The sequence below is a fragment of the Oncorhynchus keta genome, chromosome 12 (genome assembly GCF_023373465.1).
Source record: "Oncorhynchus keta strain PuntledgeMale-10-30-2019 chromosome 12, Oket_V2, whole genome shotgun sequence".
NCBI classification, from domain to species: domain Eukaryota; kingdom Metazoa; phylum Chordata; class Actinopteri; order Salmoniformes; family Salmonidae; genus Oncorhynchus; species Oncorhynchus keta.
The window spans coordinates 38,131,891-38,146,109 of record NC_068432.1 but is presented as its reverse complement, the minus strand read 5'-3'; the positions used below and the strand labels follow the sequence as shown (position 1 = coordinate 38,146,109).

General features: G+C 45.4%; 1 protein-coding gene across 4 annotated transcripts in view; it reads left to right on the top strand.

The window, feature by feature from the left end:
- LOC118391458 (very low-density lipoprotein receptor-like) overlaps nucleotides 1–14,219 on the top strand; it is a 41,219-nt gene that overhangs the window by 14,278 nt on the left and 12,722 nt on the right. For 3 of the 4 annotated variants that reach the window (XM_035782876.2, XM_035782880.2, XM_035782878.2), the window contains exons 3-15: nucleotides 2,732–2,854; nucleotides 4,279–4,401; nucleotides 4,587–4,958; nucleotides 5,433–5,555; nucleotides 7,315–7,437; nucleotides 9,902–10,021; nucleotides 10,752–10,877; nucleotides 11,273–11,444; nucleotides 11,708–11,929; nucleotides 12,044–12,162; nucleotides 12,269–12,408; nucleotides 12,731–12,872; nucleotides 13,312–13,461. In XM_035782876.2, the coding sequence (XP_035638769.1) occupies nucleotides 2,732–2,854; nucleotides 4,279–4,401; nucleotides 4,587–4,958; nucleotides 5,433–5,555; nucleotides 7,315–7,437; nucleotides 9,902–10,021; nucleotides 10,752–10,877; nucleotides 11,273–11,444; nucleotides 11,708–11,929; nucleotides 12,044–12,162; nucleotides 12,269–12,408; nucleotides 12,731–12,872; nucleotides 13,312–13,461 (2,055 nt within the window). The remainder of the gene's footprint in view (nucleotides 1–2,731; nucleotides 2,855–4,278; nucleotides 4,402–4,586; nucleotides 4,959–5,432; nucleotides 5,556–7,314; nucleotides 7,438–9,901; nucleotides 10,022–10,751; nucleotides 10,878–11,272; nucleotides 11,445–11,707; nucleotides 11,930–12,043; nucleotides 12,163–12,268; nucleotides 12,409–12,730; nucleotides 12,873–13,311; nucleotides 13,462–14,219) is intronic. The other variant, XM_035782879.2, reaches the window with a different exon arrangement.

The window sequence follows — 14,219 nt, the reverse complement described above, 5'->3', positions numbered from 1 at the left end:
GCGAGTGGCAGCGCTTACGGAGAGCTGAAAATGGCAGTGACAGACACGTGCAAACGAGCCCCCATCTGGGCAAACAGTGTTTCTCCTTGAATCTCTGTGATATCTGGGTCATGGTGGATGAGACGGAGGGAAAGGAGGGGTTGGCATAGAAAGGGATGTGTGGTGCGGTCTCTCAATTAAAGCTGTGCTTACATAAGTCTGTGTAAGGCTATATCGAATTTGTTTGTTTTAGCGCGATGTGCCAAATGCATATATCGCAAGAAGCTAGGTTTTTCTTTTTTGTTTTCATGCGCGTTCTGTCTTTTGAATCTCGTCTCCTTTGCGCCATCTGCTATGTGCATGCCCCTCCCCACTCGCACACAGACACCAAGCCCCTCCCCCTGCCGCACACAGACACCAAGCCCCTCCCCCTGCTGCACACCAAGCCCCTGCTGCACACCAAGCCCCTCCCCCTGCTGCACACCAAGCCCCTGCTGCACACCAAGCCCCTGCTGCACACCAAGCCCCTGCCGCACACCAAGCCCCTGCCGCACACCAAGCCCCTGCCGCACACCAAGCCCCTGCCGCACACCAAGCCCCTGCCGCACACCAAGCCCCTGCCGCACACCAAGCCCCTGCCGCACACCAAGCCCCTGCCGCACACCAAGCCCCTGACGCACACCAAGCCCCTGCCGCACACCAAGCCCCTGCCGCACACCAAGCCCCTGCCGCACACCAAGCCCCTGCCGCACACCAAGCCCCTGCCGCACACCAAGCCCCCCCCCTGCCGCACACCAAGCCCCTGCTGCACACCAAGCCCCTCCCCCTGCTGCACACCAAGCCCCTGCCGCACACCAAGCCCCTGCCGCACACCAAGCCCCTGCCGCACACCAAGCCCCTGCCGCACACCAAGCCCCTGCCGCACACGGACACCAAGCCCCTGCCGCACACCAAGCCCCTGCCGCACACGGACACCAAGCACCTGCCACACACGGACACCAAGCCCCTGCCGCACACGGACACCAAGCCCCTGCCGCACACGGACACCAAGCCCCTGCCGCACACAACAAAAACAAAAGATAATGTCTTTCTCTGACAAGAAGCAGTTTAAAACTTGCTATTTGAGGTTTGGTCCAACAGAATCGATCATATGGAAACCCTTAGACATTATTTTACTGTAATAGGCGAGGATTTAACCTTTAACGATACCCGTTTTATGTACCAACTCTCAATGTAGAATGTAGAACAAGGCAGACCTTATTAAAATGAGAGTATCCACGAACATGTGGAAAATGAATGCTCCGTTTCTGTCACAATTAGCATTGCGGTACTGCTAGCATTATTTTAGCCACAGATTGTGCTAGCTGTCTAGTCTGTTTTATATAAATGTGCAATGACCATAATACTTATTTATATGAGGAACTGGCAACTCGTTTTCATTCTGAGAAATAAGCATTTTATCCCGGTAGTTTAGATATTGAAGTGGCCTATGTTTAAACAGTTGGACAAGAGGGTTCATCCAAAACTTTTAAACTGTTCTACCTTGTTAGCAAGAAAATATATACAAGTTGTCGAGTCTTGAAATATAACAATTGGCTACTCTCTAGCACGTGGGATTGAGACCTGTGTCCATGTTCTGTGATTCCTGCTACAAGAAGTTGGCCAATACAAGTGGATGTGCATGGTTTTGGTTAAATACAAGAATGGTGTAGACAAAGTGAAAGCCAGATCAGGGATTATTGCAAAAAAGGCAGGTTAAACTATTTCTATAAAATAATTACATTATTAGTGGGTTTTATGGTTGTGGAAGCCTAGGAAAAATGTACAAGCCCTGAATTCATTAGATTATCTGTTTTGAAATGCAGTGTATTGACTTTTTAATTGTGCAAAAATTTTAAGTTAGATAATGTAAAACGTGTGTATCTTGAATTGTTCATAAATTAGAATAAAACATATTTGAGGCTATATTGTCCAGCCTTACCTTTGGATTTCTATATGGATTACTTGCCCATTCCCCCCCTATGTCTCTCTCTCTCTCTTCCCATGGCTCCCTCGACCTACTGTATAAATTACCCCAACAACCACACAGAGCGCTTCCCTGGTAACATTAATGCTGATGGGACTCAGGCTATTCCTCCCTGTGGCTAGAATGGCAATGAGGAGGCACTTGAGGAACACAGTGGACATGAAGCTAGTTTTAGGGCTTCCGAGTGGCGCAGCGGTCTATGGCACTGCAGTCCCTGGTTCGAAACCAGGCTGCATCACATCCGGCTGTGATTGGGAGTCCCATAGGGCCAAGTTTACTTCGATATGATGGTTATTATATTAATATCTGTGCATAAAGGTGTTTCCGTTGCAATTTCTCACAATTAATTTTACAGACTCAAAAAGATCCCACCATGTCGAATAAACTAATTCTGTCGGCATTTATAAAATTGGAAGGAAACTTTCTGTTTCTATCACAGCTGTCGTAATTAAATTTTTATACGGTATGACTTTACAGAACTGTAGATGGAAAAGTGGTTACAGACTAGGATTTAAAGGGCACATTGTGAATCATTATATTGGATTAGTCTGGATCTGTATGACTTGGCTCTTATTTGTGGTATTTTGGTTGGCAGGCAGCCAACGGGAGCACATTATTGGCCTCACTCTGAAACACAGTGTCTTCACTTACTGTCAGCTTCCCATTTTGATTCCTAAGCCGGCATACTGTATCATTCTAACACACTCTTCCTCTATGCCTTTGCAGTTCGGAAGACCTGTGCAGAGGTGGACTTTGTCTGTCGTAATGGCCAATGCGTCCCCAAGAGATGGCACTGCGACGGAGAGCCAGACTGTGAGGATGGGTCTGACGAGCGTGTGGAAGTGTGCCGTAAGTCATTGGGGGAGAGAATATATCACCGCTTACCAGACCTAAATACTGTGGAATTGAGGAACTCTTAATTCTTCAGGATTTTCTTTCATTTTCATAAAGCAGTTGGCTTTGAGCATTCCCCTCCTGAAAGTGCATTAGGTTAGATGAGAATATTTTCCGAAGCAGCATGTTGGTCCGTTCATCTGCCATCATACATTAGACTGTCTGAGCCCTGTCTGATGTTCAATGGTGTAAAAATACTTTAACATCCTACTTACGTAGTTTTTATGGGTATCTGTACTTTACTATTAATATTTTTGACTACTTTTACATCACTAAACTGCTTAAGAAAATATTATGCTTTTTACTCCATATGTTTTCTTGACACCCAAAAATACTTGTTACATTTTCAATGCTTAGCAGGACAAGAAAATAGTCAAATTCACGCACTTATCATCCAAATATTCCTGGTCATCCCTACTGCTTCTGATCTGGTGGACTCACTAAACACACATGCTGCGTTTGTAAATGATGTTGGAGTGTTGGAGTGTGCCCCTGGCTTCCTGTAAATAAAATAAAATAGTGCCATCTGATTTGCTTAATATAAGGAATTTGAAATTATTTATACTTAGGTATATTTTAAACCTAATACTTTTACTTGAGTAATTTTCCATTATGGTATCTTTACTTTTACTCAAGTATGACAGTTGGGTACTTTTTTCCACCACTGGTGATGTTACATTATGTTCTCTCTGTCGGAGTTCTTCCATTATGTCTCATGCTTCACAAACTGACCTTTCTCTGACTGATAAAGCCCAGCATTCTTTCATGTGCAGTACTCAGAAATTGAACTTCATTGATCTGGTATCTAAGCGTTCTTACCAGATCACTCAAGACAGACCTCCCTGCTACACATGAACCCACTGTTTCAATCGCATGAGTAACAAATCACTTCCTGATAGATATTCTGGTAGAAGGGAATGAGGGATGGGTATCTCTGAAATTCCTCTAGGTTTGATCTCTAAACAACAGGCATTGTATGGTGGATCAATAGCCACTATTGATAGACACTTGTAAATGTTCGGAATGGGCTCAAAGACATGCTCTGAATTAAAATAACCTAGTTGTTGTGGATGCTATAATCTCATCTATACAATAACAGACCCAGTAACGACTGAGGGAGTGTAAAACCGTACAGTGTGTACACACACGTTGAACACATGGCTCAATTGACTTGGGTACCCACTGCATTGATTTTTAAATGTATCAAATTACTTTCACAGCATAAATTGGACTGGGTGCCCTGCTCAATAAATCGCTCAGTGCTCCATTAGCCAGCCTAGCCCACCACCACCCTGCAGTCCTGTGTGTTAAGCATTTCCCATCTCAATCAAAGCATTAAAGGCCTATAAATTAAATCCCTCCATCCATGTGCTTTGCAGACACCAGGACCTGCCGTGTGAATGAGTTTAGCTGTGGGGCCGGGTCCACCCAATGCATCCCCGTCTTCTGGAAGTGTGATGGAGAGAAGGACTGCGATAACGGAGAGGATGAAATGAGCTGTGGTGAGTTGATTTTACTGATAGCAGTATGATGGGAGGTGTCCCTCACAAACCACTAGGTGTGACAGAACTTACTTATTTACTGCTTTGGAATGAATCTAAGCAGAAACAGTTAATTTAAGAGTACACATTGGATGTTGATTTCTACATCAGCATCACAGTACTGGGTACTCTGTTCCCTCCCACAGGTAACATCACGTGCGCCTCGCTGGAGTTCACCTGTGCAAGCGGCCGCTGCATCTCCCTTAACTTCGTCTGTAACGGGGAGGATGACTGTGGTGACGGGAGTGATGAGCAGGAATGTGCTCCGTCCTCCTGTGGTCCCAGCGAGTTTCAGTGTGGCAATGCCACCTGTATCCCTGGCAACTGGGTCTGTGACGATGACGTGGACTGCCAGGACCAATCGGATGAGTCCCCTCAGCGATGTGGTCGCCAACCCACGCCGCCGGCCAAATGTTCATCCAGCGAGACACAGTGTGGGTCTGGGGAGTGCATCCACCGCAAGTGGCGATGTGACGGGGACCCAGACTGCAAGGATGGCAGCGATGAAGCCAACTGTTGTAAGTGTCGAGAGGCTTAAACAGACCACCTGCACGTTCCAGTAGGCCAGCTGAGTTTTTGGTTGCTTTTTTTGCTCTACAGGTTAGAGATTGAGCTGCTTTCATATAGTCATAAACGGAGCCTTCAATTACAATAAATATATTTAGCAATAAAAGGCTCTTCATAAAATGCATCTTTGTCTCTATATTCAGTGTTCATAGCAGCTATCATGAGTGTATCTGTTGATCATGGTGGTCAGTTATTCCCAATCAGTGGTATATGTCGAGACCATAGGCTTACTGGTAAAACTCCACATGAGTGTGGGTACTTCAGGGGTATTCAGTCAGAGTAGGTCAAAATTCTGTTGGTGGTACAGGACCCAAAAAAGGTTGTGAACCATTGGTGTCGGTTCCATTATGATGGTGTAAATAAGGTAATGGTTGTTAGTGTATTCTGTAAGGGTTCATGGTTTAACAACTCTGTGTCCTCTTCAGCTGTTCGTACCTGCAGACCGGACCAGTTCAAGTGTGAGGACGGCAACTGTATCCACGGCAGCAGACAATGCAATGGTTTGCGTGATTGTGCAGATGGCACCGATGAAGTCAACTGCAAAAACTGTGAGTGCGTTCAACCAGAAGTAATGTCATTCCAAAATGAATCTACTTGAAAAACTAAAACTGTTTCCGTTACTACAGAACATTTCCTGAACAAGGTTATGTTTGCTTCAGTGTTCCTCATCTCATAAATACTGTTATTCCTGTATGAGTTGGGTCAAAAGATGCTCAATAAATACTATATTTAGATTTTTCACGACTACAGTAATTAGGTTATCGAAGTATTGACTTCAAACATGTACTGCGAGCATACGCTGATCAACTGGCAAGTGTCTTCATTGACATTTTCAAACTCTCCCTGTCCGAGTCTGTAATACCAACATGTTTTAAGCAGACCACCGTAGTGCCTGTGCCCAAGAACACTAAGGTAACCTGCCTAAATGACTACCGACCCGTAGCACTCACATCTATAGCCATTAAATTTTATGAAAGGCTGGTCATGGCTCACATCAGCACCATTATCCCAGAAACCCTCAACCCACTCCAATTTGCATACCGCCCCAACAGATTCACAGATGATGCATTCTCTATTGCGCTCCACACTGCCCTATCCAACCTGGACAAAAGGAACACTTATGTGAGAATGCTATTCATTGACTACAGCTCAGTGGTTAACACCATAGTGCCCTCAAAGCTCATCAATAAGCTAAGGACCCTGGGACTAAACACCTCCCTCTGCAACTGGATCCTGGACATCCTGATGGGCCGCACCCAGGTGGGAAGGGTAGTTAACAACACACGCTGATCCTCAACACATGGGCCCCTCCTGTACTCCCTGTTCACTCATGACTGCATGGCCAGACACGACTCCACCACCATTAAGTTTGCTGATGACACAACACTGGTAGGCCTGATCACTGACAACGAGGAGACAGCCTATAGGGAGGAGGTCAGAGATCTAGCTGTGTGGTAACAGGACAACAACCTCTCCCTCAACGTGATCAAGACAAAAGAGATGATTTTGGACTACAGGAAAAAGAAGAACGAGCACGCCCCCATTCTCATCGACGGGGCTGTAGTGGAACAGGTTGAGAGCTTCAAGTTCCTTGGTATCCACATCACCAACAAACTAACGATGGTGTGCTTGGACCAAGACAGTCTTGAAGAGGGCACAACAAAACCCCAGCCACCCTAGTCATACTGTTCTCTGCTACTGCACGGCAAGCGGTACCGGAGTGCCAAGTTTAGGTCCAAGAGGCTTCTAAAACAGCTTCTACCCCCAAGCAATAAGACTCCTGAACATCTAATCAAATGGCCACCCAGACTATTTGCATTGCCCCCCCTCTTTTACACCACTGCTACTCTGTTATCATCTATGCATAGTCACTTTAACTCTACATGTACATCAGTTAACCGGTGCCCTCGCACATTGACTCTGTACCGGTATCCCCCTGTATATAGTCTCACTGTTATTTTACTGCTGTTCTTTTGGTACTTTTATTTTTTATTTATATATATATATAGCCCCTAACCAACAATGCAGCTAAAAAAAATATATATATATAACTGCATTGTTGGTTAGGGGCTTCTAAGTAAGCATTTCCCCTGTTGTATTCAACGCATGTGACTAATACAATTTTGATTTGAAACACGTAAATGAATTGCTTTGGCTGCACCTACCATTTAGCATACCTCTGTTCCTATGGGGGCCATGCAGATGGCTGACTCTCAACCTCCTACACCAACTTCTGTTATTCCACTGTTCCTCTTTGTAACATTCCATTATCACCACTTTGTAATGCCACTTTCTTTCACAACCCAGTGACACAGTGCAATGGCCCTGACAAATTCAAGTGTCGGAGTGGAGAGTGTATAGAGATGAGTAAAGTGTGCAACAAGGCCCGGGACTGTCCAGACTGGAGTGACGAGCCCATCAATGAGTGCAGTAAGTGGATGAGAGCCAAACCTGTGTTTTATTAAGCAGCAGAGAGGATAAGTTCCTTTATGGAGCCGTCTTGTGATTGTTTATTCACTATGAAGAACGATGAGTGGTCCTCTATAGCTCAGTTGGTAGAGCATGATGCTTGTAATGCCAGGGTAGTTGGTTCGATTCCTGGGACCACCCATTGGGAAAATGTATGCACACATGACTAAGTCGTTTTGGATAAAAGTGTCTGCTAAATGGCATTTTTGTGTGCATTTACTCAAGTGGCTTAGCTTGTCTACTGTTGATTCACAAGTTGAAGTAATAATGCGCTGGTTTTGGACTGCAGTACATTGGGATTGATACACTATTTTGGCTATGGGTGTGTTTGTACACTACTATATACAGTTGAAGTTGGAAGTTTCAATACACCTTAGCCAAATACATTTTTGCTCAGTTTTTCACAATTCCTGATGTTCAATCTCAGTAACAATTCCCTGTCTTAGGTCTGTTAGGTTCACCACTTTATTTTAAGAATGTGAAATGTCAGAATAATAGTAGAGAATGATTTATTTGAGCTTTTATTGCTTTCATCACATTCCCAGTGGGTCAGAAGTTTACATACTCTCAATTTCTATTTGTTAGCATTGCCTTTAAATGGTTTAATTTGGGTCAAACGTTTTGAATAGCCTTCCACAAGCTTCCCACAATAAGTTGGGTGAATTTTGGCCCATCCTCCTGACAGAGCTGGTGTAACGGAGTCAGGTTTGTAGGCCTCCTTGCTAGCACACACTTTTTCAGTTCTGCCCACAAATTTTCTATAGGATGGAGGTCAGGGCTTTGTGATGGCCCCGCCAATACCTTGACTTTGTTGTCCTTAAGCCATTTTGCCACAACTTTGGAAGTATGCTTGGGGATGTTGTCCAAGCTTTAACTTCCTGACTGATGTCTTGATGTTTCTTCAATATTTCCACATCATTTTCCTGCCTCATGATGCCATCTATTTTGTGAAGTGCACCAGTCCCTCCTGCAGCAAAGCACTCCCACAACATGATGCTGCCTGTTGGGATGGTGTTCTTCGGCTTGCAAGCGTCCCTTTTTCCTCCAAACATAACGATGGTCATTATGGCCAAACGGTTCTATTTTTGTTTCATCAGACCAGAGGACATTTCTCCAAAATGTACTATCTTTGTCCCCATGCGCAGTTGCAAACCGTAATCTGGCTTTTTTATGGAGGTGTTGGAGCAGTGGCTTCTTCCTTGCTGAGTGGCCTTTCAGGTTATGTCGATTATAGGACTCGTTTTACTGTGGATATAGATACTTTTGTACCCGTTTCCTCCAGCATCTTCACAAGGTCCTTTGCTGTTGTTCTGGGATTGAGTCGCACTTTTCGCACCAAATTACGTTCATCTCTAGGAGACAGAATGCATCTCCTTCCTGAGCGGTATGACTGCTGTTTATACTTGCGTACTATTGTTTGTACATATGAACGTGGTACCTTCAGGCGTTTGGAAATTGCTCCCAAGGGTGAACCAGACTTTCTTTTCTGAGGTCTTGGCTGATTTCCTTTGATTTTCCAATTATGTCAACCAAAGAGGCACTTCGTTTGAAGGTAGGCCTTGAAATACATCCCCAGGTACACCTCCAGTTGACTCAAATGTTGGAAAAATTCCTTGTGTCATGCACAATGTAGGTGTCTTAACCGACTTGCCCAAACTATAGTTTGTTAACAAGAAATTTGTGGTGTGGTTGAAAAACAAGTTTTATTGACTCCAACCAAAGTGTATGTAAACTCCCGACTTCAACTGTAGCTATACCTTTTTCACCTGTCCCATGGAGGCTACCTCGTATTCTTCTTATCCAACTCATCCTACACTACAGCAATCACATTAGCCCACTGTTATTCAGCCAGCCAGAGCCAGTCCACTGATCTGATGTGATTTGATTTTAGTCAGGCCTTTGTTTGTGAATGAAGTGCTTTAGTAACCACCGCTTCCTGCCATCCAGGACCTCTATACCAGGCGGTGTCAGAGGAAGGCCCTGAACATTGTCAATGACTACAGCCACCCTAGTCATAGACTGTTCTCCGGTACCAGAATACCTAGTCTAGGTCCAAAAGACTTAACAGCTTCTACCCCCAAGCCATAAGACTCCTCAACTAATTAATTGGCTACCCAGACTATTTGCATTGCCCCCCTTATATTTTACACTGCTGCTACTCTGTTTATGCATAGTCACTTTAACTCTGCTTACATGTACATGTTACCTTGACTAACCGGTACCCCCGCACATTGACTCTGTACCAGTACCCCCTGTTTTACTGCTGCTCTTTAATTATTTGTTACTTGTATTTTCTTTCTTAACTGCATTGTTGGTTTTAAAGGCTTGTAAAGTAAGCATTTCACTGTAAGGTCTACCTACACCTGTTGTATTCGGCGCATGTGACATAAGATGAGATTTTGTTTTGTGTCGTATGCTGTTTTAGACCTGAATGAGTGTCTGCTGAACAATGGAGGCTGCTCCCACATCTGCAGGGACATGGTGATTGGCTTCGAGTGTGACTGCACCCCTGGACTGCAGCTCATAGACCGCAAGACCTGTGGCGGTAGGTGTTATATATATATTGATTAACATATATACAATGATTAACACTAATCAATATGAACTCTCATACAAAAGAAAGGCTTTTGCATTGGGGTATTGAGACTTAATACATTTGAAGATAATCCACCCAGTTTGTTGTCTCTCTTACAGAGTGGTGTAAAGTACTAATTAAGTAGTTTTTTTAGGTATCTGTACTTTTACTTTTAGTTCACTACATTTCTAAAGAAATTATGTACTTTTTACTCCATACACTTCCCCTGACACCCTAAAGTACTTGTTACATGTTGAATTCTTAGCAGGACAGGAAAACGGTCCAATTAACACACTTATCAAGATCCCTACTGCCTCTCATCTGACGGACTCAAAAAAACACATGCTTAATTGTAAATAATGTCTGTGTTGGAGTGTGCCTCTGGCTATCTGTACTTTTTAAAAACAATAAAATGGTGCTGTCTGCTTTGCTTAATATAAGGAATATGAAGTGATAGAAGTGATAGATATAGATACTTATGTATGTTTTAGAACCAAATACTTTTACTCAAGTAGTATTTTAATGGGTGACTAACTTTTTACTTGAGTAACTTTCAATTAAGGTATCTATACTTTCAATTAAATATCACTATTGGGTACTTTTTCAACCACTGTGTTTACATTTGACTTCGTATTCACGTGTCTTCATTTTGACTTCCTACTGTTTGGGTGACTTCCTGTTTTTCCCACCCTCCTTGCAGACATCAATGAATGTATGAACCCTGGGATCTGTAGTCAGATTTGTATCAACCTGAAGGGAGGTTATAAGTGCGAGTGCCACAACAGCTACCAGATGGACCCCACCACAGGAGTGTGCAAGGCTGTGGGTAAGTTGGCTCACCCTGTCCTGTGTACACCATAATGTAGCCCCAGGAGCACATGTACAAGCAGATGTCAGAGCTAGAGGGAAGTAGCATCACTCATTTGTCAGAGCTAATCAGATCCAACATGCGCTTCATATTTTTTCCTGATAAATGCATTTTTAATTCTCAAGCAGCTTTTAATATTCTAATACACCACTATACTGGAATCCAAGTTCAAACAGAATAGCAGTGATGTCATTTACTACAACGACCTTGATCTGAGAAGTGCAGCTGGGATGTTTTGGTGCCGTCTGACTGACTTGTGATTCATTGTTCTAACATGAGGACAGAACAGACCTAAAGGGCTCCATTGCATTGTCATTATTAGAGTGTCTGTGACTCCCTCTCCTCCCCACAAGGCAAGGAACCCTGTCTTATCTTCACTAACCGCCGGGACATCCGGAAGCTGGGTCTGGAGCGGAGGGAGTACACCCAGATTGTGGAGCAGCTGCGGAACACAGTGGCACTGGATGCAGACTTCACCCAGCAGAGGATCTTCTGGGCAGACCTGAGCCAGAGGGCCATCTTTAGGTAGAGACAAGTCCCCAGCCCCATAAGATGAGGTTGAAACCCCAGAGATTGCCCCCATGATAAGACTTTCTTCACCTTACCCTGACATCTTGTTGCTATTTGTTTTTGAAAGCATTTTACGTAGTAAGCACCAAGAAGGGTAAAGTTCACTGAGCATATGTCCACTGACCAGCTATTCAACCTCCAACCCTATGAACAAGGGTTTGGGGTCATTATGGGGAAACTCATATCAAATACTGACATGTTTCTCACCCCCCATTTAGCACGGTGTTGGATAAGAGAGGAGATGTAGGAAGTCATGTGAAGGTGATTGATAATGTGACACCTGTGGGGATCGCTGTGGACTGGATCTATAACAACATCTACTGGTCAGACCTCGGCACCAAGACCATTGAAGTGGCCAACTTCAACGGCACCAAGCGGAAGGTTCTCTTCAGCAGTGGTTTGAAAGAGCCTGCGTCCATCGCTGTGGATCCACTCTCTGGGTAAAGTTACTATATTGTATTGGGGTCCAAATTTCTGTTTCCTCTTTTTTTTTACCCTCATAATTGGAGCTACTCCTTCTGAGCTGCTGATCTTCTCTCGGGCTGGTGTTCTAGATTCCTCTATTGGTCAGACTGGGGTGAACCAGCGAAGATTGAGAAGTCTGGTATGAATGGGGTTGACAGGCAGGTCCTGGTCCAGACTGACATTCAGTGGCCCAATGGAATCACTCTAGGTGGGTCAGACTGTTAAACCTCATTTGCATTTAACATTTTGAAGAGGCTCAACTGCTTTCACGGCTACAGGGTTTGGTAAACCTATGAATTTCCTTCCCTTCTCAGACCTGATCAAGAGCAGACTGTACTGGGTGGACTCCAAGCTGCACATGCTCTGTAGCGTGGACCTGAACGGCGACAACCGTAGGAAAGTGCTGCAGTCCCCAGACTACCTGGCTCACCCCTTTGCGCTCACTGTGTTCGAGGTGCGACTATGGGATGCAATGAGGTGCCCTGATGTTGGGATGGTTTACATGTAGTATATTGTCAGGGCAGTTGATGTTTGAGATTGGTTTTCTTATGTGTTGATGTTGCAGAGCAAACACTTTACCAAGCAAACTCATGCTTCTATTGACATTCATACTTGGTCATTTGCTGAAACCCTGTTTAAAGCAGTTAGTTGATTTCATCATACTGTAACTGGTTTTCTGTCAACTGTAAAGTCTATGATTTGCTCTTTGTGGGGTCCCACGCCATCTCTTCTGGCATTTTGCTCTGGGGTTTAGAGTGTGACTGTGACTGTTTCAGGATCGAGTATTCTGGACAGATGGGGAAAACGAGGCAATCTACGGAGCAAACAAGTTCACAGGCTCTGATGTGATTACCCTGGCAAGCAATCTGAACGAGCCGCAGGACATCATTGTTTACCATGAGCTAATCCAGCTGTCCGGTAAGACTGCCAGATGAGGGCATTGGCCTGACCACGGGCTTGGAGAGGAGTTGGCATGACCAGAGGTTTGGGAGGGTTATGGTAGTCTAGAACACAGGGATTTGAGCTGCTGTGTTGGTTAGTCTAGAACACAATGGCTTGGGAGGGCTTTGTTGGCTCCCACTCGGACATTCACAGTTCCCCGCCACACTCCTAAGTAACCCTCTTAAGTCAACTCCCCTGACCCCTATAACCCTCTGTGGTATGCTGTTACTTTACAGTAACATTACATGGCAGGATCCTTGTTTTTGACCTTTACCTATAACTGGCTATAAACATGCTGTCATGTAGGAGTGCTGAAGTTCATCTGACTTTTTACAGGCAAAGTAGCAATGGTACTTTACATAATAGAAATATGGAGCAATGGCTAACTGACTTCCTCACATTTGATCCCATACAGGAACAAACTGGTGCAATGAGAAGGGTCTGAACGGAGGCTGTGCCTACATGTGCCTGCCAGCGCCACAGATCAACAAATACTCCCCCAAGTATACATGTGCGTGTCCCCAAGACCAGACGCTAGCCTCAGATGCCCTTCACTGCAGACCAGGCAAGTATTGTAACATTAGCCCCATCAGGTGGGGCAGTAAGGGGTTAAACTATGCTGTGATGCTGAGTGAGTTTTCAGAAGCCCTCTGTCTCTTTAGAGGCCTTTCATTCTGCTTCTGAGTCACCCAAGCAATTCTCTCCCCTCCCTTTATGTGTGTGGCAGATCTAAGTAAGAGGGTGTTTGTGGGTGGCAGTTCAAATGTGTTGCTTGTGAAGACTGACCGCTGTATCCGGACTGAGTCTGTCTGTTTGCCTACATTCTGCTCCTGCTCTCCTCTGCCCCACCCTGCTCTCCTCTGCCCCACCCTGCTCTCCTCTGCTCCTGGCTCACCCTGCTCCACCCACCTGCTCTCCTCTGCTCCTGGCTCACCCTGCTCCACCCACCTGCTCTCCTCTGCTCCACCCCCTGCTCTCCTCTGCTCCACCCCCTGCTCTCCTCTGCACCACCCTGCTCCACCCCCCTGCTCTCCTCTGCTCCTGGCTCACCCTGCTCCACCCACATGCTCTCCTCTGCTCCTGGCTCACCCTGCTCTCCTCTGCTCCTTGCTCACCCTGCTCTCCTCTGCTCCTTGCTCACCCTGCTCTCCTCTGCTCCTGGCTCACCCTGCTCCACCCCCTGCTCTCCTCTGCTCCTGGCTCACCCTGCTCCACCCCCTGCTCTCCTCTGCTCCACCCCCTGCTCTCCTCTGATCCACCCCCCTGCTCTCCTCTGCTCCACCCCCCTGCTCTCCTCTGCTCCTGGCTCACCCTGCTCTGCTG